This window comes from Myotis yumanensis, unplaced genomic scaffold, assembly GCF_028538775.1.
Source record: "Myotis yumanensis isolate MYYU_CA2020_CCGP unplaced genomic scaffold, mMyoYum1.0.hap1 SCAF_18, whole genome shotgun sequence".
In the NCBI taxonomy this organism is placed as follows: domain Eukaryota; kingdom Metazoa; phylum Chordata; class Mammalia; order Chiroptera; family Vespertilionidae; genus Myotis; species Myotis yumanensis.
The window spans coordinates 35,211,908-35,235,939 of record NW_027223769.1 but is presented as its reverse complement, the minus strand read 5'-3'; the positions used below and the strand labels follow the sequence as shown (position 1 = coordinate 35,235,939).

Genomic DNA, 24,032 nt, shown 5'->3' with positions numbered 1-24,032 from the left:
GTGTGTCTGTGGGGGGGGTTATTTTCAGCCCAGAATCAAATTCTGTTCCCCACACGTATTTTACATTCTGCTTTTATTTCATATGCATAACACGATCATTATTATGCCAACTAAGAAGCCCGCCCCCCTGCAGATGTATTGAAGAGATCTGGTAGCCTTCGAGGCAAATTGCATTTTTTTGATGTTGCAAAGAATTCCCTAAGGATCAGCGGAAGCAGCTGATTCCCTAAAGTAGCTGAACAACAGAAAGAAGCCAACGATAGCGGGAGACATTGAAGCAGGAGGAGGAAAATCAAATTCACACAGAGATACCCCTTCCGTGAGAAAAAGAGGAAAAGAAAGGCAGAAGCAGAGAAAGGAAGATGAAGGAGAAAAGAGGACTCAGTTGGGCCCCCCCAGAAGTGGCCATGATCAAAGGGAGGGTTTCCATCCAAAACTCCACCTTCTGCGCTCTCAATCCCTGCCCCACACTCAGGTTCAAATCCAGCTGCAGGTACTGCTCCTTCTGATCGTAAGCCGGCCACCGAGGCAGGCCAGCTCCGTTAGGGTTCCTGGGAGTGAGAGCAGAAACGGGGGGTTGGAGGGTGTTGGGGGGTGGGGGTGAGCTTTTCATCCTCAAGCGCTCAGCTGTGGGGAGGCCCCTGAGGCGTACTTACCCCGTCCGAGCAAAGTTGGCCCAGTATCTCATCATCTTCCTGCTCAGCAACTTCTCCTCCTCGGTGGCTCCTTCTGAGGGAGATAATCACAAAATCCGGCTCCCAGGGCGGTGCGCCGGAAGCCGAGGTGCCTCGAATGTGATGAATGCCTTTCACATCCCTCCTCCCGTTTCACTCATTTTGCATTTGCAGGTACTGAGGCTCGGGGCACCTGCGACTTGCCCGAGAAAGCATGGCCTCCAAGTAGTGGAGGCTGAACACACATCTTCCCTGGGCACCAATGCTCTTCCGGCCACCCCCCTGAGCCTACCAGTGCCTGGGGGACAGGGACTCTCGCTCTCTCCTCTCTCTAATGATTGCATTTTTTATTTGAAGGAGTAATGCTCAAATATTATGTTCAAAGCACAAAACCTAAAGTACAGAAAGAGTATCTAATAAAAATTAGTTTCCCTCCATCTCTTCTCTCCACTGTTACAGGCCTGAGGCAGTGACTGCTACCAGGCTCTTGGGCGCCCTCTGAAGGCCAACAAGGCACGTACAAGGGTTAGGAGGACACATTTTTATACTCGCAGTAGCATAACAGACACAGATTCTGCATATTCCTTTTTGCTAAAATTCTATCCAGGAGATAGTTCCACAATGTCGCCTATACGACTTCCATTTATTATCATTTATTGTTCTATAAATACAGGGTGTCCCCCCAAAAATGTATACACACTGTAACCACTGGTAGCTCAGTTTTGAAAACGAAATGTAATTTCATAAACACTGTCTCTATAAACATTCAAAGCGTGTGTATACATTTTCGGGACACCCTACATGTATGTTTATATGCAGTTATATAAATATATAATTCCTGCAACCAATACTCTATTAATGTATCTTTACATTATTTCTGGACTTTTGCTAATAAAACCAATGTGTTCGTGAGCAGGTTTATTTTTGCATATGTGGAAGTATAATTGCGCGCGCACACACACACACACAAACAACCCTAGGAGTTGAATTGCTAGGCTAAAGACCATATGCATTTCAGATTTTTGTCGACTTTTCCATTAACATATGAGGTTGCCCGTTTCCCTACACCTGCCCCAATAATGATGGAAAATGTCTTGTTCTTCCCAATGAAAAATGATTCCTCAGTCAAGACAAGTCCTCAGTCCCCTTGTGGACAGTGAGGTTGAGTGGCTTTTCACATTTAAAAGCCAGTCACATTTCTTTTCCCACAGACTGTCTGTTTCTATCTGTTACCCAGTTTCTGTTCTCATTGATTTTGGGAGCTCTTTAGAAAACTCGGAATTTAACCCTTTGACACATACACCATCCTGTTTTTTTTCCCGTTTGGAGAGTCTGTGTACCCATCAATAGTCCAGGCTCTGTAGTGGTTGCTGAGTAAAAACAAAAGTGTGCTTGTGAGAATTATTTCATTTCATCCCCATGGCGACCTAGGAGGTGGCTGCTATGATCGGTGTTATGAGAATCAACAAATGAAGGGATGAATAAGCCGCCGCACACACATACACTCTATAGGCGCACCTCTGTCCTCATTCATTGCCAGGAGGCCGGTGGGAACTGGCCCAGAGCCTGCATTGCGCAACTGTCTATAACGAAGTATTTTAGGGATAGTTTCTGTGAGCACTTCCTGTAACTTTTTCTATTGATAACCTCATCTGATTGGCACCAAACAGGTCATAACTTCAGGAATACATGAGTGAACCTCAGCAGTTACAGTCCACAAGCATTTGCATGAGAGCACTGGGATCCAGGCCACTTTGGGCTGCGATGATGGAAAAGGAGGTTCTTGCCTTTTAAAACCCTGGGAGGTAGCCCCGTGGGCAGGGCGGGTGAGACCAGCAGTCAGAGAGATGGAAAAAGCAGTTCTGATTTTTTCTAATTCAACTGCATGAGTGCCCCCAAGCGCCCGTCCCTTAGGCTTTAGTACAACGAGAAACACTCATCCAGCCGGCAGTGGCAGCTCTTTCTCTAAGCACCCGGGAAGGGTAGTTCCCAGGGGAAGGCCACATTTGCAAGCCAGAGAGTAAATAAATAAGTTAAAACTAGTCCTCCAGCGCTTGCATCGTGTTGGGGTGGGTGAGGGGCTTTGGCAAATGGTGGGGAGCCCTGTCTTCTCCTACCTTACCCCCCCAACCCCCGTGTTCCTGCAAGACCAGGAGAGCTCCCCCCACCGCCCCCCAAACCAGGCGGGTTTCTTACCGAACATGACGACATCCCCCTTCAGGAAGGCACCTCCGAAAACAAAGCGGATTTCATCCGTGTGGTCGGCCTTGACGAAAGCCGGCTTGCTGTCCTTGAAGCAGTGAGGCCGGTGCTGAAACTCATAGAAGTACACAGGTGCGCCCGCATCTGCAGCGATGGAGAGAGAGCCCGTGGCAGCACCCCTGCAGGGGGAGCGGGGTTGGCGCTGCATCCCCACCCCGCTCATCCCGGATTCCCAAACCTATGGGTGGGGGCAGCCCCCATACAAGGAGCGGCGTGAACAAGCTACCTTCCCTCTTCCTTCCTGGAGACTAGCGGTTCCTGCTCCAGAGGCCCTTGCAGCCCTGGTGACAAAGAGCTCAATGCCCGCTCAGGGCAGGCTGCCCGGACAAGGGTTCTAGTTTTCACAAAAAGCCCTTCACATGGACCCAAGGTCTACCTTCCCGTGACTTCCTCTCATTGACCTGGTTCCATGGCCTACGACAAACAGAACGAAGCTATTCCTGCTTCCGAGATGCCTCCTGCACCCCACATTCCTTCACCTCTCTTCTACGAAAGGCCTTTGCGCTCCAACTTCCTCCTCTTTCTCTGAATCATCTTTCTGTTTTCCTCTACTGGATAAGGGTGATCATGCTTACAAAGTCTCCCACTAAAGCACCAACATCACTAATCACTAGGGAAATTGCCTGCGTTTTGTAGAGTGTTTCCAGCTATTATGAAAAGTGGGGTTGAAGTCTCCAACTATGGATGCACAACTATTTCTCCCTTCAATTCTGTCAGCTATTGCTTTATATATTTTGGGGCTCTGTGGCAAGATGCCTATGGATTGATAATTGTTATAGCTTCTGGATGAACTCACTCTTCTTTCTATGATGTGCTTCTCTGTCTCTTTTAGTCTGTAACAATTCTCTGTAACAATGTCATCCTAAAGCCTCTTTTGTCTGACATTAAGATAGCTATGCCCGCTCTCTTTTGGTTACTGCTTGCATAGAATACCTTTTTCCATCCTTTCACTTGCAACCTATTTGCATCTTTAGTTTTAAAGTGAGTCTCTTATAGGAAAGGAAAGAACAGAAGGAAGAGAGGAAGGAAGGGGGGAAGGAGGGAAGGAAGGAAGAAGGAAGGGAGGAAGGGAGAAAGGAAGAGGGAGGGAAGATGGATGTGTGTCCTCACAAGTAATCTCTTTCTGAATGCTCCAGCCCTCCTTATGCTAAGACATTTGAGAAGACACTTCCAAACAGAAAGTAACCTGGAAGTTGGGCCCCGGAAAATTATGGGGAGGTGCGAGTGTTCTCCACGGCCCTGAAGAAGCGGAAGGAACACAAACAGTAAGAACTGATCAGCATTCCTGAACTCTGAAAGGCAGCAGAACTACACAAGTTGGCCCTCAGGGCTATTCCCCCGACACCCTGAGAGGTCCTTCTCAGTGAGGAAACAGAAGGCTGAGCAGGGGGCCGGTCCACAGGCAGCAGGATCCCTGCCGCCACTGGCCTTGCTGTGCTGTGGCCCCGCCGGGGTGGGGGAGTGGCTCGGGGACTCACCTCTGTGACATCGAGCCGTGATCAGCCCAGGGACCACAAAGAACACATCTCCAAGCAAGTCCAGGAAATTATTTCGTATTTCAAAAATGGACTGCTCGCCGGGGAAATACTCATCCACCACTAAGTGTAAATGCTGGCTGGGGATGTGCTGCAAAAGATCAGTCACAGGAGGTCCAGGTCAGCGACAACAGCCCACACGTGGAGCACCAGCCTGTGCAGGCATGTTCTGAGCGCTCTACACGCACCGCCCAATGGAATCCACACAGTGAGCCTGTGGTGCAAATGAGCAAAATCAGTCCCATTTCACAGATGAGGGGACTGAGGCTTGGAGAGGTAAAGTGGTTGGCCCCAAACTGGTGGAACCAGGGTTCTTTCACAAGACCATTCGCATCTAAATCCCAGGCCCTCAATCACAGTACACACACCTCTCTGAAATGTTTCAGAAACAGCCACCCCTGGGCAGAGCTGGCTACGCCACTTGTGGGATCTAGTGCCAAGTGAAAACGTTCAATGCCAAGTGAAAAATGGTTCAAAAATTACAAGAATTTCAAGATGGTGACAACAGGACATTCAACCACGTGTAGGACCCTTCTGAGCAAAAGGCCCTTTGGACTACACAGATCCCATGCCCGTGAAGCCAGCCCTGCCCCTGGTACCAGCGCTGCCTCCAGGCCCTCGCTCACACTTTAGTCCCAGCTGTCATCACCAGGCAGCCAAGACTCCTCCAACATCCTGTCTGAGCCTTAGCACCTGCGGCAACCCTGCCTCCAGCCTGGACCACGCTGCAGACACCGGACCCTTTGTCAAACGGACATTGAATCATGTCGCTCTTCTGTTCCCAGCCCCTGGGATGGAACCTTATATGCCTTCCGCTGACCTCTTCACACGGCTCTGCTCCCTCCCTGGTTCTCTCGGTTCCGCCCGCTCCTCTCAGCCCTGCTCCTCCATTCGCTAGACAAACCTAATTCAAACTCCAAATCCCTCCCCTGAGCGAGCCAACTGCTCCCTCCAACAGACGCCACGGACACCACAGAGCCCTGGGCATCCCTCTGCCCTGATTGGTGCAGCGACACACGGAAGTGTCCTGTCAGGTTTGTCCATCCCAACAGCCCACAGCTTCCTCAAGTGCAGAGACACGCCTGCGCATCATGGCAGCCCAGTGCTAGGGAAGGTGGGGCACCTGGGCTCTCACTTAACACCTGATCAACGAGTAAGTGGGTGAAACGAACCTGGCAGAGAGCACACACTGAATAGATGCTTAAGGACAGACGAAAGGGAGGGAGGGAAGGAGTCCGCCTCTACATCCTCCTGCCCGGCGTGTCTGTGTGCAGGGAGGGAATGAGCGAATGGTTGACTAATGGCCCTCGGGATTGCTAGAACCCAGTCCACAGCCTGGCGGGCATACATAGAGTAGGGGTCCCCGGTCCCAGGTGGGTTTCGGAATCCGGAACATCCTTACCAGGATTGTGTGCAGCAGCTGCAGGGCGAGGGACTTGTTGGAGCCCCTGAGGATCTCAGGAAACTCCTTCTGTGGAGAGAAGCGGGGCACCTGTGAGCACCTCAGGTCATCAGAAGGGAAGCTGGTCTCTGTGGGGGTGCAGGCGCCCGCCTTCCAGAGGGGAGGCTGGGAAAAGCCGTGACCCTTCCAGCCTCCGGGGGCCATGTGTAGCAGTAGCTCCCGTGTATCGGTTAACCGACAGTTTCTCCTCTCATTTGATAAAAGACAGCCATTCCGTTACACCTGTAGTCTTGTGGGACCCCGGTGGCTGCCCTGTGACAAGGCCACATTATGGGCTGTGTGTGTGTCTCCCACAGATTCCTATGTGGAAGCCCTAACCCCAGGACCTCATGATGTGTCTATGTGAGAAGACAGGGTTTTAAAAGAGGTGATGAAGTTAAAATGAGGATGTTATCTGGGCCCTAATCCAATTTGACTGATGTCCTCAGAGAAGAGGGAATTGGTGCCTGGCTGGTGTGGCTCAGTGGTTGAGCATTGACCTATGAACCAGGAGGTCATGGAGGCGTGCGGAAACCTGAATCCATATGATTTGTTCACTGTTGCCTGCTCGGGTTTTATCTGAGCTCAGAGCACACAGTACGTGCCTAGTTCATTCTCGTGGGATGAACGAAAGGAATCGATGATTTTGCAGCTTGCACCGGTGCACCAGCTTAGGGAGCATTCTTGGACATCCAAATGCCAGAACAGGAAGGTGTCATGGATTTCAATACCTTCGAAGTAGGAACTATGCTTCTTTGAAACGAGCATTTGTGGTGTTTTGAACAGAGCTCAAACGGATCCCATTGTCTCTTAGTGTTTTACACAGAGTTGTTCCTTTCACCGCAAACCTAACGAGGAACAGGGCGGACACCTGCCTTGGCTGACCCCAACCCCCAGTGACCTTCCTTCAGAGAGAGGAAGGACGACCGCTCTGTGCTCGGCGGGTGGGCTCCATCCCTCACAACGCGTGTGCCGTCCGTCCGTGGGAGTGACCGGCTGTGGGAGCAAACCCCGGCCCCTCTGTGGAGGGAGCGACAGGAGGCAGAGTCGGGATTCTTACCATGGGCAGCAGGAAGCCACACTCGTGGTTATTGACCCCGATGATAGAAGGAACTGAGCGGAACGTTTTTTTAATCAGCAGTTCTAGAGGCTCGTCAGGAAAGAAAAAACCATCAACCATTCGCGTGAAAGACTTGGCGACCTGAAATGAGAAAGGGCGGAAGCTGTCTCTGTTTGTAAAATCTGCTGGCCCCAAACCAACCCACCCTGAGCCCACCCACTCTAGCAAAATGTGGTAGGGAAGGGAAATGAAGCCAGTCTTGGTCCACCCCACACATCCGGCTGCCTGGTCAAGGGGGTCAGCTTCTCTGTGCCTTAGTTTCCTCATCTGCAAATAAGCGGTAACAATAGCATCCACTTAAGAGAAACGGCAGCCTAGCCCAGTGGTTCTCAAAGCCTGGCTCCCAGCAGCATCAGTGTTACCTGAGAACTTGTTAGAAATGCAAATTCCCTGCTGAATGCAAGCTCTGGGAGTACAGTCCAGCCAACTTTTAAAAAATAAACCCTGCAGCTCAGTTGGCGTGGCTCAGGGGTTGAGCGTCAACCTAGGAACCAGGAGGTCACAGTTCGATTCCCAGGCAGGGCACGTGCCCAGGTTGCGGGCTTGATCCCCACTAGATGGCAATCCCCACTAGATGGCGATCCCCACTAGATGGCGTGCAGGAGACAGCCAATCAATGATTCTCTCTCATCATTGATGTTTCTATCTCTCCCTTCCTCTCGGAAATCAATAAACGTATATATTTTTAAAATGACCTACAGTCACGTTTTTACAGCCATTACCACGAATCCCAGCCCCCATAGTTTTCCAAGTCCCAAGTCAAAATAAATAAGAGCCGTCAGGTTTGTCCACCATTCCATTCAAAGGGCAGCCCTGCCCCAGACCCTTCACCTGGCCGATGCCCAGCAGCTCCTGGGAGGACTTTGCCCTCAGGCACTGCAGCAGGGCCTCGGAGTTGTCCGCTCTGCAGCCGCAGATATTTGCAATCATCTGCAACTGGTGGCAGAGAAGGACCAGGTTAGAGCACAGTACGGACAGCCTCTGGGAAAATGAAACATGGAAACAGTCCTCAGTCCAGTCCCAGGCCCGTCCTTCTTATACGACGTCCAGCCTGCTGGCCCTCCCCATTCTCATGGAATGGACACAGCGAGGGCAGGCTGGCCCCGGGCCATCCTGACGCTCTCGCCTGACCCTCCTTGTCATCTTTAGCAAGTGCAAGAGCTGGGAGTGAGGATCTGTCAGTCTGTGGCCATGGAATTGAGTCAGGATTCCTGGTCATGGCGGGACCTGTGATGTCACAGACTTGTGATGTCGGCTCCATTAGCACTAGGCCCCACAGAGCCCAGAAGCCCCACTCTGGGGTGCCACGTAGAGTCAGGAGGCCCCAAGGGAGAGGAGCAGCTCTGTAAGGTCTGTTGAGACCTGAGTCCAGCTCAGAGTCTCAGCTGGTCAGCTCTGCTCCAGCCTCACCCTCACCCTCACCTTCACCCCCAGCCTGGAATGCCCTGACGTCTTTTTTCCTGTCTCACTCTTTAAGACCCAAGTCCTACCTTCTTTCGGATGTCCTTTCAGACATGGCAGTCCCTACGATTCCCCTCCTCCTCCGATCTCCCGTCACCCCAAGGGCCCCCATCTACCTAGCCCTTTGCTAAACACCTTCTTGCCCTATCACCGAACTTTCCACGTGTGTAGAATGTGCCCCCTGAAAGTAGTGCCCTTAGTCTTCTGGGATCACAGATGCTCTGAGAATCCAATGAAAGCCCCAGACCCTTCCCCTGGGCAAATGCACAAACATATATTGTAAGCGTTTGAGGACCACCTCCAAACATACCCATGGGTTGCAGGCTTGAAATCCTTATCATAAAAATGATTATAGTCTACTAGAGGCCCAGTGCACGAAATTCGTGCACTGGGGACGGGTGTCCCTCAGACCAGCCTGCACTCTCTCCAATCTGGGATCCCTCAGGGGATGTCCGACTGCCGGTTTAGGCCCGATCCCCCAACTGGCCTCCCCTGCCGGCCTGGTCACCCGTAACTGCCTTCCACTGCAGGTCTGATCATCCACAACTGCCCTCCCCTACTGGCCATCTTGTGACCACATGGGGCGGCCGTCTTGTGCGAGGATGTGATGGTCAATTTGCATACTACCTCTTTATTATATAGGATGCCTTCTCCACTTATAAACCCACAGGTCCCAACACAGAGCGGGGAAGCAATGGGCACTCACTCTGTGTGTGGTGGATGAATGCATACACACCACACCGCACACACTGACACCAGCCTGATATATCACGTTACCAAATTCAATTTTCCGTCTGCAGTGACCGTGTTTTTGCAATATTATGACTCTGTTTTTGCTCTCGGTGTATGTTGTTACCTTCTATAAAGTGTTTAAGGAAATGCACCACTAACATGAATGATACCCAGGAGATGGCTCCGTAGCCCATTGTTTCATTAATATTCATTCAATGAATCAGCTCATTCATGAACTGATTCCTTGAGTAAACGTGTAGAGTCGCCTAACATACACCAGACATTATGCTGGGACATGGAAGAGACAGGGGCCTCGGTCTCCAGGTGCTTACTGACCGGCAGAATGCAAAGACGAGATGACAGATGACGAACATCTGGGACATATGCCTCCCCTCCCCCTCCCAATCTCCTGCCAGATAATATTAACATGTCAGTGTTATTTCCTACTGAGCTGGCAACAGCATCAGAATCTCACCAGAGCACTCTAGGTGGAATAGAGTAGGTACAGGGGACTAAGATATATATCACAGCAAAGATTGATGGATACAATGTGAGAACTGTCACACACACACACACACACACACACACACACACACATGCACACACACACACACACACATGCATACCAGCAGCACTGCACTGTGCAGCTGGACCCATTTCCTACGGAACCAGGCCTTTCATGGAGCAACACGTTTCACCTCAATTCAGCGTCAGATTCTCCGGTCACGGTCAGTCAGGCCAAGCACATGGTCTGCCGACACCTGACCAAGGAGAGGAAGCCGGAGAGGTGTGCACATCTACCTACATCCTCATTCCGCTTTTCCTCCGGGGCCTTCAGGTAAGGGAGGATGGCCACCCCGCTCTCCATGATGGCTTTGTGGAATAAGTCCTGGGCCAGCGGGGACAGGATCTGAGAGAGAGATAACACAGGAGACCCCACAAAAGTTATCCAGGGGCTTCCTGCCCATCACACACCACCCACCCCTCCTGTAAGGAAAACTTCTCAGGAAGCCTGCTCTAGAGAGCTAACCTTAGAGAAGGAAAAGTCCTGGTTTGGGGGTTCGAGGACTAGTTGCAAAGGTTTGGGCAAGTTAAATAACCTCTCTGAGCCCCATGTTCCTCGTGAACTTTGAGGGTGAGCATTCTGGTGTGTGGGTGCTAGCCCCTTGACTTCCCAATGGGGCAACCTCAGGCAAGTTGCTGAATATTTCTAAGCATCCATTTACTCTCTTATAAAACTGCAGTAAAAACTGAGCCCACTTGCCCCAACAGGTTTGGCTCAGTGGATAGAGCGGCGGCCTGCGGACTGAAGGGTCCCGGGTTCGATTCCGGTCAAGGGCACATGCGGGGTTGCGGGCTTGATCCCCAATAGGGGGCTTGCAGGAGGCAGTCGATCAATGATTCTCTCTCATCATTGATGTTTCTCTCCCTTTCCCTTCCTCTCTAAAATCAATAAAAAATATATTAAATAAAAAAACTAAGCCCACGTCAAACTTGTCTTGAGGAGCAGGAGAAGTGATGAATACAGAAGGCTTCGCACAGCGCTTGGTTAAGTAATAAGCACTCATGAATAGTGGCTGCTACCACATATGAAAGTTAGTATAATCTACCGTATAAGGTTATACGGAAAGGTAAAGAATACCTTGTATATTGTCAAATGTTATACAGCAGAAGCCTAACCCACCTCCATGCGACTGACTTCTGCGGTTAACATGTTACCTAATGCCCGGGAAGTACTGACCACTCAGAACGCAGAGCCCGGAGCCGTATCCCGGCCCCTCTGCACATCTCTCTTCCCATCAATTTCTTGCCAGGAGCCAGGTGTGTCTGCTTCCAAATCTGCTTTGTCAGTTACACTTGCCATTGTCATTACATAACCAGTGAACTATCTTGGGAACCAATGGATGTGTGTGTGTAAAAAGAAAACAAAATGATGCTTTGGGGGTGTAACTTGATAGAGGTAGGTAGCTAAATAATATGGCTATCAAATGAGGGGAGTACAAGATAAGAGTAAACCACGTGAGGGGATAGAATGCTCCATAAGAGGGCTGCATCCACAGATTTCTTCGCAGCATCTTTTTTTAAAAATATATTTTATTGATTTTTTTACAGAGAGGAAGGGAGAGGGATAGAGAGTTAGAAACATCGATGAGAGAGAAACATCGGTCAGCTGCCTCCTGCACACTCCCTACTGGGGATGTGCCCGCAACCAAGGTACATGCCCTTGACCGGAATCGAACCTGGGACCCTTGAGTCCGCAGGCCGACGCTCTACCCACTGAGCCAAACCGGTTAGGGCACTTCACAGCATCTTGAAGTCACTGCTCACCGTAAGGACACTGAGCCCCCAATGTAAGGGCAATGGATCCTGGGGAGAGGGGGGGCTTATGCAGGAGAGCCTTACTGGACCTCCAGTCAGCAGACTGACTCTGGAAAGTAAAACCCCGCATCAAACTACTGGCGAAGGAAGGTACCTTTTATGTTTTAAGTGAAAATAAAATGTTTACATGCATCCTTTGCTATTTGATGCTTTTAGCTGAGCTTCTCTAGTCAATGATAACCAGTCCTGATAACTGGATGCCAGGCCTTCAGCTGTACACACACAAATGAGTTTTCCTCAAACTGTCGCTCACTATGTGATCTTGGATGATTCATGTAAACTCTCCGACGACAGCTCTCGTCCTTACAACGAGACGGAGCCCCTGACTCACGGCGTGAGGCTCCAGGGAGACCGTGTGTCTGAAAGTGTTTGTTCAACATGAAGCACCAATCAGATGTACGTGGTTCATCATCCTCTTTTTTGTAACCTCCCCCACCGAAGAGAACTCACAAGGCTGGACACACTTATGGCTCCCGCCGACTCGCCGAAGATGGTCACGGAGCGTGGGTCCCCACCAAAGAACTCGATGTTCTCCTGGACCCAGGTCAGGGCGGCCAGCTGGTCCATGAAGGCCCAGTTCCCCGGCGCGTGCTTGTCCCCTGTGCTGGGGGCAAGAGGCGGAATGAGCATCCTGAGTGGGCCACTGTCTACCTCCCGAAGCCCAGGGAGCTGGCGGCCGAGGCTGTGGACAGGTGTCAGGGCATCACCACTCCCTCCGTGGAAAGGCTGAGAATCAGACCTGGAGCAGCAGGGAGCACCAGGCTTGGCTCTCTCCCTCTGCTGGGGTTTTGGTTTGAGAATCTGAGGAGAGTTACACACCCCAGAAAAATGCACAGACAATGCAGATGCAATTTCAGGGTATGCACAGGCTCCTCTGAATCCATGGGTTCCAGAAGAGTCCTGCTCCTGAGAGCTGGTCTGCACCAGGGAGTGAGACCTGCCTGGGCACAGAGGTTCCCGTGAATGACTAAGTGAATAATAACAACAATAACAGTGGCGGCAGCACTGCGCATGACACTGTCCTAAGGGCTTTACGGCTGATGCTCCCGTAACCCTCCAAACCTGTGAGGTAGGTGGTGCTGGTCTTTCTCTGTCTGCCCCTCTGAGTTTTATCCCCACCTTCTCTACCCTTCTCCTAAAAGGCTGACCTCTATGTGTGCGGTCAGTGGGAGGCAAGGAGCAGGGGCTGAGGGTGGGATATCAAGAGACCAGTATGTTTATGTTTTATACGCCACTCGAGGGCCCCTCTGCTGCGAAGTGGTTTGGGCAGTGGCTGCATTTTTCTGAGGCGTCGCTCACACGAATTCCCTTCAATGAAACCTGCAAACAAGCCCTAAGGATACTGCTGGATACATCGGCTCCTTCTCACAGACAAAGCATCAGGACACAGAGAGAGCAAATCCCTTGCCCAGGACCTAAAATGCTGCAGATTTGGGATTCAAACCCAATGAGTCTGACCCCAGAGTCCATGGTCTTGGCCATGGCCCCAGACTGCGTGCAGCTCATGCAGAGAACATGCTTCCCGGGATGGGTGGACAGTTAATGGGATGGGAAGACAATGCAATGGAGTGACTATTCTCAGGTGAGCATCTGAAGAGCCTTGAGATGGGGCCCTATGTCAGGGATGACTAATGGCTCACACACTCTGTGTCCTTGACTTCCAGGGTTACGTTGCCCCGTCTCCCTTGTATTGGGCATGGCCATGTGACTGAGTTCTGCCAATGGTGTGTAAACAGCAGTGATGATCACCACTTCCAGGCTGACCCAGAAAGACCGCCCTCCTCTAATCTCTTTCTCCACCTGCTGGCCAAATGCAGAGCCACAGGTGGAAGGAGCCTGGGTCCCTGATTGACCATGTGGAAGGATGTCTGTCAGTTAGGAACCCTCAATTAGATTTTACTGAAGTGAGAAAAAATGTTTATTTCTCTAAGCCACTAATACGTGAGGGGTTATCTGTCATAGTTGCTAAAATTACCTAATAATCTGGTCCAAATTTGTTCAATGTCCTTGAAGGCTCCTCCCTTAGGATGCTGGGCACTGAATCCCCTACGGCTGCTGCACAGCTGCCCCTTGGGGACCAGGGGTGTCAATCATTTGGGGGTACTCACTTGAAGAAGCCAAACATTCCTAGCCGGTACTGGGTAGTCACAACCAGCACATCCTCGTAGGCAGCGAGGGCGGACCCATCAAAGATGGAGGCTGAGCCAGTCTGGAAGGCACCCCCCGGAAGCCACACCATGACCTAAGGAGGGGAGAGGAACTTTCCGGCCAGCCTGTCGAGCATTCCGACCCCCTCCCTGTGAATGCTGGGTCCTTCTTTCTTTATGAAAATGCAAATGTCTCATTTTCCTTTCTAAAGAGCATCCGAGGTTTTCTATTTAGAAGAAGGCTCAGGGTGAAGCAGGTGGACTCCAGCATCCGAGTGCCTGAGTTTAAGTCTGAGCTCTGCCACTGACCAGCTGTGTGGCCTTAGACAGATTACTTAGCCTCTCTGGTCTCATTTTCCTCATCTGTAGGATGTGAAGCATCAAAGTATTTCAGTTATGAGGCTATTATGAGGATGAAACAAGATTCTGCATCTGAGGTTCCTAGAACAATGTTGGCACACTCCAAGTGCTCGGAAAGTATTAACTAAATATTGAACTTGTGACCCACAGGAAGATGGAAATCATTGTAAGCCATGTAGGGAAGCAAAAGCAGCTTAAGCTTTTTAATCTAAGGCTTTTGTCTACCTGCAAAGAGAAGAGAGAAAAAAAAGGGAAGAGAAGTGTGGAGACTTTACTATGTTGATTAGAAAAACTGGGACTGGGGAACATAAATCATCATTCAAATCCTATTATCACTATTTATACTTAATAATAAATGCCTTCCATTCTCCATTTTAAAGGTCCTATTAGGGACTGCCACCCTTGGGGCAGGAAGAGAGAAGGAAGCCACTGAGGAAAAAGGAGAACTGGACAAAGCATTGGCTTTGACACAAGAATCTGCCACTGACTGAGGTAGAGCATGGAGCAAGGCGCTTACGCTCTCTCTCCCTGTGCCTCATCTTCGTCATCTGTAGAATGGGTTCAATAATCCTGACCCTTTGGGTTACTGTGGAGGGCTCGATGAGATAATGTACTGTGCCTAGCACACGTCAGCAATCAATAGATGTTGCTGTTATCGTGCAACACAGCAAGTCTCTCATTGCACTGACATCGGAGAGAAAAGATGATGGGAGGGTGTGGTTAAAAATTAGACTGCGCCTTTTTTACTCACTTACACAGGGGTCCTTCACATTCTTAAGTGGCATGCTCCGCGTTATTACCTGACTGACTTCATTGCAAACAGAAAAATTGGTGAAGGCAATTATTTTCTTTAACGGAAGGATTTTTCAAGCAAACAAGCAAACACAAAAATAATCAGAGTCCTTTTAAGCAGTGCCTTCTCTAACTGTTTACAGGCCGTTAAATGCTCAACAGAGGGGGAAGCACAACACAACATAAAAATCAAAGGTCAGGTCACTGCCAACAAAGAAGCGAAAAGGGGATCAAGTGAATACGTCATTCGAATGACTTTTGAAGGAAGTTATTGACCTGCCAATGATTACATTTCCATTTTACCCAAAAGGAGGCTGGGGCTGATTCCAGACCCCCAGCCACTCTGCCAGGGTCCCAGCCCAAGGACCTGCCCCCAGCACGGCAGACAGCCTTACCGGGAACTTGGAGCCGGTGTTGGCACGGGCTGGTGCATAGATGTTAAGGTACAGGCAGTCTTCCGACACTCCAAATTCGGGGTAGTGCACCCGGAGAATGTGTTGATTTGAGAACAGCCACTCTGAGTTCTGGAAGCACCTTGGAAAGAGGAGGAGAAACCCCCGGAGTCGCTGTCAGCAAACTTGCCTGGGAGGGGCCAGTTCTTGTCTCCTGGGCCTGAGCAGAAGATGCCTATGGGGGCTTTTGGTACCCGTTCATCATGCCCCCTCCACCCAGTGGCACAAATGAACAAACCATGATTCTCTTTGATCTAGTTCCCAGGAGGAATAATAATTGTACCACTAACCCCCAGCAGCCACCATCATAATCCAGACACATGCATAAAGACCCGGCTGGCTCAACATATTCCCCAAACTGTAGAGGTTAGGACGCTGAGTTGCAAATCAAGAGCTTGGCTCTGGCAGCCTCCTCTTCTGACCCCAGAGGAACAAAAGGACTTTTCCAGGCCTCTCCGCCAGGAACCAACTGAGACAGGTTGGCAGAGAGAATCCTGCACCCAGGCCTTTGCTCAAGCTGGTGGTCCCTCTGGCTAGACTGCTGTCTTCCTCTGTTTGCTCATGTTCTTCCCTTTCTTTCAGATTCAGTCTAAATGTTACCTCCTCCAAGAAGCCTTCTGAGATTTCTCCAGATAGACCATAGGTATCTTTGGAAACACCTACATATTTTGCGTGTTTTTCCTAGAACTTCTCCTCTAGACTTGTATATGAGTGTAATCATAGTCCCAGCTCAACTGTGAGCAGCTGGAAGCCTAGGGCTCTGTATTAGTCACCTACGTACCTCAGAGCCCCCATCACCAAGCCTGACACACAGTAAGATGGAATGAGATTGTGTTTGTGAATATTTCTACAAAGTGCTCAATCACTTTAATTTCGTGGTAGAATAGTATACAGGTTTGCTGCAAATCTACCCCCTGACAAGTTTTTTATGCCCTTTTGCCCCTTTGTAAGTTGTTTATCAGAAATCGAGGCTACAGGCTCCCAAGAAAGCCATCCCTGACCTCCCCTCAGAGCTAGGCTAAGTGGTTCTCTGTGCTTCCTCAGCACCTTCTCTGATCCCCTATGGTGGCCCCTGTCACTCTGTATTTTAATTGTCATTGCCGTGTATGTCCCCACCACCACTACCAGTCTGCAGGTTCCTGAGGGCAGCTATGTCTAACCCATGGTGGTGTCATCCAGGGCCTAAGGGAATCTAACTATTGATATGAGCTGAATGAATGAATGAATGAATGAATGAACAGATGAGTATCTGCTAGTGTCCTCAGTCCCTGGGCCACATGGGGTCTTCTGAGGCTTAGGGAGCTTCCTGGCACCAGGGTACTCCTTTGGCCTGTGAAAGCAATGCCAGGAATGTGACCAACCTGAGGACTTGACAAAATTTGACAGTCAGAAGATTCCTGGGGATTTCCAAGTCTCAGCTCCCACCTCATGCATGAGGCCCCTCCACCATTTCCCCAGGAAACTGGTAGCCTACCTAAGCTTGAAAACTTGCAGTGACTGGGAGCTCCTTACCTCCCAGTTCCTCTGTGTCACAGAGACACACTCGGGCCATCATTCCACAGGGAGTTATGGGTTTTCCCCTGTGGGCCAGGCTCTGCATGGGCACGGTGTTGACTGCGAGCACTAACATCCCTTTAGCAGTGGTTCTCAACCTTCTGGCCCTTTAAATACAGTTCCTCATGTTGTGACCCAACCATAAAATTGTTTTCGTTGCTACTTCATCACTGTAATGTTGCTACTGTTATGAATCATAATGTAAATATCTGATGTGCAGAATGGTCTTAGGCGACCCCTGTGAAAGGGTCGTTTGACCGCCAAAGGGGTCGCGACCCACAGGTTGAGAACCGCTGCTTTAGTGTGATTCTTCACTCTACAGCCCTTATCCAGTCTGACCAAGGAGACTAGGCCTGACTGACTGTCCCTTCCAATCAGTAAGCCCATCACAGTGGCTCCCAAACCTGATCGAACTCAGAATCCTCAGAGAGCTTTCAGACAATCCAGTTTTCTAGGTCTGAAGATTCCAATTCAGGAAGTTTGGACGGGAGCTCAGGGGATCTGTATGTTCTGAACGGTGCCATGTGGTCACGGAAGCCACTTCTGTAGCCCTCTCCCCCTCCCCCCCGATGTTCCCCCCACCCATGGGGCTACATGTCCTTCATTCATTCCCCCTCAATGCCCTGCCCCCACTCCCAGGTTGCAGGCCACCCATGGGATCAAGCCCGGTCTTACAAATTAGGGTAGGATGTGGCGTTTCGGATGCCATTCCAGGGCGACGCAGGCTTTGGGTTGGTAAATCGCAGGGATCCTAGCGGGGGTGCAGCGTAGGGGACCCCGAGGAACACATTCACAGGCATGGTGCTTCCCAGCACAGTGGCTTGCTTCCCCCGGACCCAGCCCAGCCTGGTGCTCCTGGTGGGTCCATCTCCAGCTGGCCCTGAGGGAACACACATGGGGAGGAATCAGGAGCTGGCTGGGAAGAGGCCAGGAATAAGCCCAACTCAGAGCTCCCCCAGGTGGGGGCGCTCTTTCTGGGCCCAGAAGCTGTGCCACGGGAAGTATCTGGATTCCTTCTCCAGGAACCCATGTCCATGGCCTCCTTCAAAATTGCCTTAGAAGTCACCGGTATCAGAGCACAAACTTAGTCTCATCTGGGAAAACAGCACCAAGCCACAACATGCCCCCTGGTTACCGTGGAAACCCTTCTCCCTTCTGTGCCCAGAAGCCTCCCTTCCCATGGAGGTGACGATACACACCAGGCCCTGTAGAGCCTAGGATTGCACGGAGCCACCGGGCCCTGAGTTTCCCACACGTCCGTCATTTTCATAACCCGCCAGCACAACTGCCTGTGCATCACCCACCTATAGGACGACCGGCATCTTGTTTTTCTTCAAGTGAAATCTAAATGAACTTTTCACATTGACCAAGAGGAGTCTTACGCAATCACATCTACGCAGTGGTGGTTTTGCTGAGCTCGGTGTATGCTTTCGAATAAAGTAAATATTCAGCAATGAAAATTTAAAAAAATCCTCACGCGGATGCCAACTGAAATCAGCCTGTCTGCCTCCAGGGGTCCGAGGGGGAGACGTCTGAGACTGAGAGCGTGGGCTTCTCGGTTGCCACATAGAATGTGGAGCCTTCAGAGGTCAGCAGCCCGGCGACTGAGTTAGCGGGACCCTGGAGTGCTGGTGCTACCCCAGCTAATGTCATTTCAATAGTAACATTAAAATGGGCAGCCAGCACCACAAAAGCACAGGCTCTGTCCCAGGACAGAGGGCTCTCCCAGCCCCCACAGGGTGTGAGCAACTCAAGGGCAGGACCGGGGGGTCTTCTGTGCTCTACCGTGTGCCCCAGAAAGAGACCCGGGCCCTGGGGCTTTCCACAACCTGACCAGGACATTGGTCAGGTGCCCTGAGGTGACTACACAGCTTGCCGTGGGCCCTCAGAGACCCCTGAGCAGTAACTGCATTTCCACCAGTGGACAATCCTCCGAATAGGGAAATCCCCCTCCTACCTCACCTTCCGAAATCCCGTCTCTCCCACTGGGTGTCTCACCCTCGGTGGCAGCTGCAAGGACCCAAACAGCCCAGATCAGGGTCCGGCCCGGGTGCACCCACTCTCCCCTCATCTGGCTGGCCCGCCTGCACGCCCTGGACATCCACGGCTGCTGCTGGCCCCAGAGAGCTTCCGTCAGAGACAAGAAAGAGCCTCCTGTTAGCAGGCAAATGTTGAGCAGGGCAGACACAGGTCATGGGATTGGTGAAGCATAGCATCGGGCCAAGATTCAAGAAAGGACTTGGCCAAGCAAGACTTTCCTGTTCTGATTTACATAAACAGCTGAAGACTGGGCCTTGATCTGGAGAAAAATAATTTGTTAGGCTTCGGGCTCACAGAAGAGTAGAAGTAGATTTGGGGTCAGGTAAGCCGGAGACCTCAACTCAGACCTCAGATTCAGGAACTGGGAAGGCAGCAAACAAGCAGTGAATGCAGCTGGTCAGGAGAGCAATAGGGAGGGGTGGGGATTGTGGAAAACTGGACCACACATGCTCTAACGGGGCAGTGACTTCTCAACCTCAGGAAACACTTGTTTTGTGACAATGTTGGTAGGCCACACCGGAAGTATACAATATTACTCGATTTTTAAATGTGGCTCAATTGTTTAAAAAAACAAAACAAAAACAAAACAACCATAATGTGAGCCCAATGCACCATTTCTACTGGCTTGAGTTGTGTCATGGGTAAAGCCAGCAATTCTGATCCAGACCCAGGCCCTCCAGTGTAAACATGAGAAGGCTCTGCAGGGACCGGCCCTCAGCACTCTGGGTCCTCACTGCTGTCCTCTTTTTGTCACAAGGCCATGCTCTGAGACCCAGCAGGTGGGTCATGGCAGAGGGCCCAGCACGGGGCTTCCCAACTGTTTGGGGCGGGGCTATTGGGATCAGAATTATCTGGTGCTCTTGCTGAAAAGACATCCTTCTGCCCCATCCTCAGAGACCTTGGGGCATGAATTTAACAGTAGCAATAGTGGCTTTGGGAAGCATCAATCTAACACACGGGAGGTTTCCCAGGGTAGTCACTTCCTGAGAGAGGTGGGGTAGGCACAAGCAGGTATTAAGTGCCTGCTGGATACAGACCTGCAGCCTCACAGTTTGTCCCATTCCCACTATTAACAGGACCAGCAAGGTGCTTGAGATTTCCAAAGCAATCGTTACGTATCTCATGCCGTGAGGGTCGTGTTTTGACCTCACCTCCTAGGACCCTGATGTTCGCATCAGTAGTCACACCAGTGGCCTGGATGGCCTGTGAGAGGCACAGACCTTTGATGGGTTCTCTCTGTTCTCCCCGATTGCGCTCCTGACACCCCGAGGGGGAAACCAGAACGAGAGGACCTCAGCCCAAGGCCTGGCTCTAAAATACCCTCATCTACGCCGGCTGGTGGGCAGTGCAGATCGAAGCCCACTTTCCGATTCTCACAGGAGAGGCTAAAGGAAACCTGAAGGCATCGGGGCAATGACAGTGACCTCGGGGTGGAGAGCAGACTCGGTCGGTGACATGCGTGTCACATGAAAATGCTTCTCCTCATCAAGGTCGCCCTCCTCATGAACCGGGAGCCCATGGTATGGGAGAACGTATTTGGCAATGATACATCTGATAAAGGGTTAATATCCAAAATATATAAGGAACTCAAGACAACTTAACAAAAGGAAGACAAACAATCCAATTAAAAAATGGGCAAAGGACCTAAATAGCACTTCTCTAAAGCGGACAGACAGATGGCCAAGAGGCATATGAAAAAAATGCTCGAAGTTACTGATCATAAGAAGGATGCAAATTAGAACAACAATGAGGTGATCACCTCACACCTGTCAGAATGGCTAGCGTCAGCAAATCAACAAACAACAAGTGCTGGTGAGGATGTGGAGAAAAGGGAACCCTAGTACATGGCTGGCAGGAATGCTGGCTGGTGCAATCATTATGGAAAACAGTATGGAGTTTCCTCAAAAAAATTTAATATGGAACTGCCATTTGATCCCACTTCCAGGAATATATCCTAAGGAACCCGAAACAGAAAGAATGTATGCACCCCTATGTGCATAGCAGCACAATTTACAGTAGCTAAGATCTGGAAACAGTCCAAGTACCCATCAGTAGATGAGTGGATAAAAAAGCTGTGGTACATTTATACCATGGAATACTACGCAGCAGTAAAAAAGAATCTCTTACCCTTTGAGACAGCATGGAGGGACCTAGAGAGTACCATGCTAAGCGAAATAAGCCAGTCAGAGAAAGACAAGTATCACATGATCTCACGCATATGTGGAATCTAATAAACAAAATAAATTGTCGAACAAAAAAGAGATCCAGAGACACAGAAGCATGGAACAGACCGTGGAATCTCAGAGGGAAGGCGGGGGTGGATGGGTAGGCGGGAAGAGATCAACCAAAGAACTTGTATGCATATAGGCATAACCCATGGACACACAATAGGATGGTGGAGGCCTGAGGCGGTGGGGCTATAAGAGGTCAATGGGAGAAAAAGAGGGACATATCTAATACTTTCAACAATAAATACTTAAAAAATTAATAAATAAAAAATAATTAAAAAATAAAAAAGATCACTCTACTCCATGCATTGCCCCAGCCTAAGAACTAGGGCCAGGTCTCAGCGTAGCCCTCACAAGGAATATAGCCCATCCTCCGGGAGGAAATGGCTTTCTCCCCGAATTAATTACATGACATGGCAAATGTGTCCTGGTAGGAACAGAAAAGCATGTGTGGGAGTGGATCTTGAGGGCAATGGACCTGAGCATGAGGCAGGAGACTGCGTAGGAGAGAACTAGTTGCAAGAGCAATGTTCTCATGACTCCGGATTTATTGTCCTGAACAAATGCCTCGGGGCTGGTCTGAAATGCTGCAGGAGTGGCTCTCGGGAGCTCGGACATCATGACAGCTCACAGTAAAGGAGATGGAGATGCTGGACTCGCCATGGCAGAGCTCCGATGAAGAGATCAGAAGGCTGAGGGATGTGGGTCTGCTCGCTGACGGGCAGCTGACCACAGAGGCATGAGTGAGCCTAGCTAAAAGCAGCAGAACTGCCCGAGCAAGCCCAACGCCAACGGCTGACCCACAGAACAAAATAGCTGAATAAGTGGTTATGTCTGAAGCCACTCTGTTCTGGGCTGGTTTGTTGCACAGCAATATATAACTGAGACGTACGTTGGCATGCAGACGTTGGAGGCTGTCATAGCGAAGAACCTAAAATCCACGGGACCGAATGCTGTCTCGTTAGTGTGCTCCTAGCTGCTTATGCTAAGATGTGGGAAGGCAGAAAAAGAATCAACTTCTGTCAGACACTTCAGTTCTGGACTATTGTATCCAGAAAGTCAGGCCCCGGAGGGGGCGGAGAGGGTGGAGGAGAGTGGAGAGGAGAACCCTGCGAGTCCTGAACAGAGGGAACCTGCATCGAGGTTCCCGGCTAGTGAGAGGGTGAATCCAGCCCGAGATGGAGTGGCAACATGCACCCAGGCAGAGGACTCCGAGAGCCATCGCACAAGCGGCCAAATCCAATGCCCCAAATGTCATCCCAAAGGACACACATCTTCTGGGCCTGTAGGATGTCGAACGCTATGGGGACCGGTGTGGGAGAAGTATGTGTCCCTGCAAGCCTCCTGTCTCCAACCCATCCATGCCTTGGCCTGGACGCCCAGGGATTAGGACCCAATCTTCAAAACTGCAGAAGGGGGAAGAAAACCCAGGGCAGATTCAGGCTACATTTTCCCACCACTGGGGCAGAGTGAGGGCTCAGCATCCTACTTAGCATTTATTAATAATAAAGTATGCCTATGTTGGTACCAAATTTGAGGTAGTGACATTACTTCAGTGATTGTTGTGGGAGTCAAGACCTATGAGTTCAGCTCCTTGCAACTGGAGGAGAATAATTATTTAAAGTATAGGAGTAATTGTATCAATATACAACTAGAGGCCCAGTGCACAAAATTCATGCATGGGAGGGGGGTCCCTCAGCCCAGCATTCCAGGATATCCCTCTTGCAATCGGAACCGCTGGCTCCTAACGGCTTGCCTGCCTGATCGCCCCTAACCACTCTGCCTGCCTGCCTGATCACCCCTAACCACCTCTGCCTTGGCCCCTGCCACCATGGCTTCGTCAGGAAGGATGGCCGGAATGATATTCGGAAGGTCATTCAGCTGTCCAGTCTAATTAGCATATTATGCTTTTTATTACTATAGATCATTATGTAATAGTTACTGTTCTTGTTATTATCATGGCCTCCACGGTGCAAAGTGCTTTGCACACGTCCCTTTACTTGATGTTCCTACAACTGTATGAAGTGGGTATTATTACTCCATTTTATAGCTGAGAGCATGAAGGCTTAGGGGAACGAACTACTTAGTTTCCTGACTTCTAAGTCTGAGCTTTTACGCACTACTCTACGTTGCAGATTTGTCTCTGGAAGGAACAACTCTGACTGCATGGATTCTAAGAGAATTACAACTAGGGGGCGTCTAGAGATGACCAGAGCCAGCTTCCTCCTCAGCCTGATGTGACACTGGGGGGATGGAGGGAGTCGGGCTGGGACCAGAACCCAGCTTCCTGACTCCTGACCACTATTCTCACTTTCCTCCCCCAGGGGGCCAGGGCGACACACACTGTCTCATTTAATCCCCATGACAACCCTAAGAGACGCGGTTTATCCTCATTTTAAATATGACAGAACTGATGTGTCCAAAAGTTATTATCTTGCCCAAGGTCCTGGACGCTACATGGCAGTCCGCATTTGAAAGGAAAACTCTATTGGGAAGCTTGTGCTCTTAACTCCTACTCTACCTGCCTGGGGGAGGGTAGTGCTCACCCAGGTGGGGACTTCACAAGGTAGAGTGTCCGTGCGTTGGGGGCCCCAGTGCATTCCCATCCCTAGACCAGCCCCCACCTCCCCAGGCTGCACGGGGAGGCCTGGCCTGCTCACTCACGCATGTGCAAAGAGCTCTCTGCTCTTCTCCAGCGTGTGTCTCCAGGGGATGCTACGTGTTCTGCATGCCCAAGGCCCTTGCCGAGAGCATCCAACTGCCAGGGACCACTCCCTGAGGTCCTCAGTGAGGAACAAAGCACTTTGCCTGGAGGCAGAGACGGGGGAGGGGAGAGCCAGCAGGAAGCCAGGGAC

General features: G+C 50.6%; 1 protein-coding gene across 5 annotated transcripts in view; it reads right to left on the bottom strand.

The window, feature by feature from the left end:
• The window catches only part of CES5A (carboxylesterase 5A), a 155,510-nt gene continuing 131,478 nt past the window's right edge, over window positions 1–24,032 (bottom strand). For 2 of the 5 annotated variants that reach the window (XM_070398607.1, XM_070398606.1), the window contains exons 2-13: window positions 17,585–17,789; window positions 15,299–15,437; window positions 13,713–13,846; window positions 12,055–12,208; window positions 10,031–10,135; window positions 7,864–7,968; window positions 6,973–7,113; window positions 5,874–5,942; window positions 4,415–4,562; window positions 2,871–3,020; window positions 657–729; window positions 4–551 (exon numbers count right to left, since the gene is read on the bottom strand). In XM_070398607.1, coding sequence (XP_070254708.1) covers window positions 299–551; window positions 657–729; window positions 2,871–3,020; window positions 4,415–4,562; window positions 5,874–5,942; window positions 6,973–7,113; window positions 7,864–7,968; window positions 10,031–10,135; window positions 12,055–12,208; window positions 13,713–13,846; window positions 15,299–15,437; window positions 17,585–17,709 — 1,596 coding nt within the window. In that variant the 5' untranslated portion in view covers window positions 17,710–17,789 and the 3' untranslated portion in view covers window positions 4–298. Of the gene's footprint in view, window positions 552–656; window positions 730–2,870; window positions 3,021–4,414; window positions 4,563–5,873; window positions 5,943–6,972; window positions 7,114–7,863; window positions 7,969–10,030; window positions 10,136–12,054; window positions 12,209–13,712; window positions 13,847–15,298; window positions 15,438–17,584; window positions 17,790–18,213; window positions 18,262–18,907; window positions 19,070–24,032 lie in introns of those variants that run through there. The other 3 variants (XM_070398604.1, XM_070398608.1, XM_070398605.1) reach the window with 3 other exon arrangements.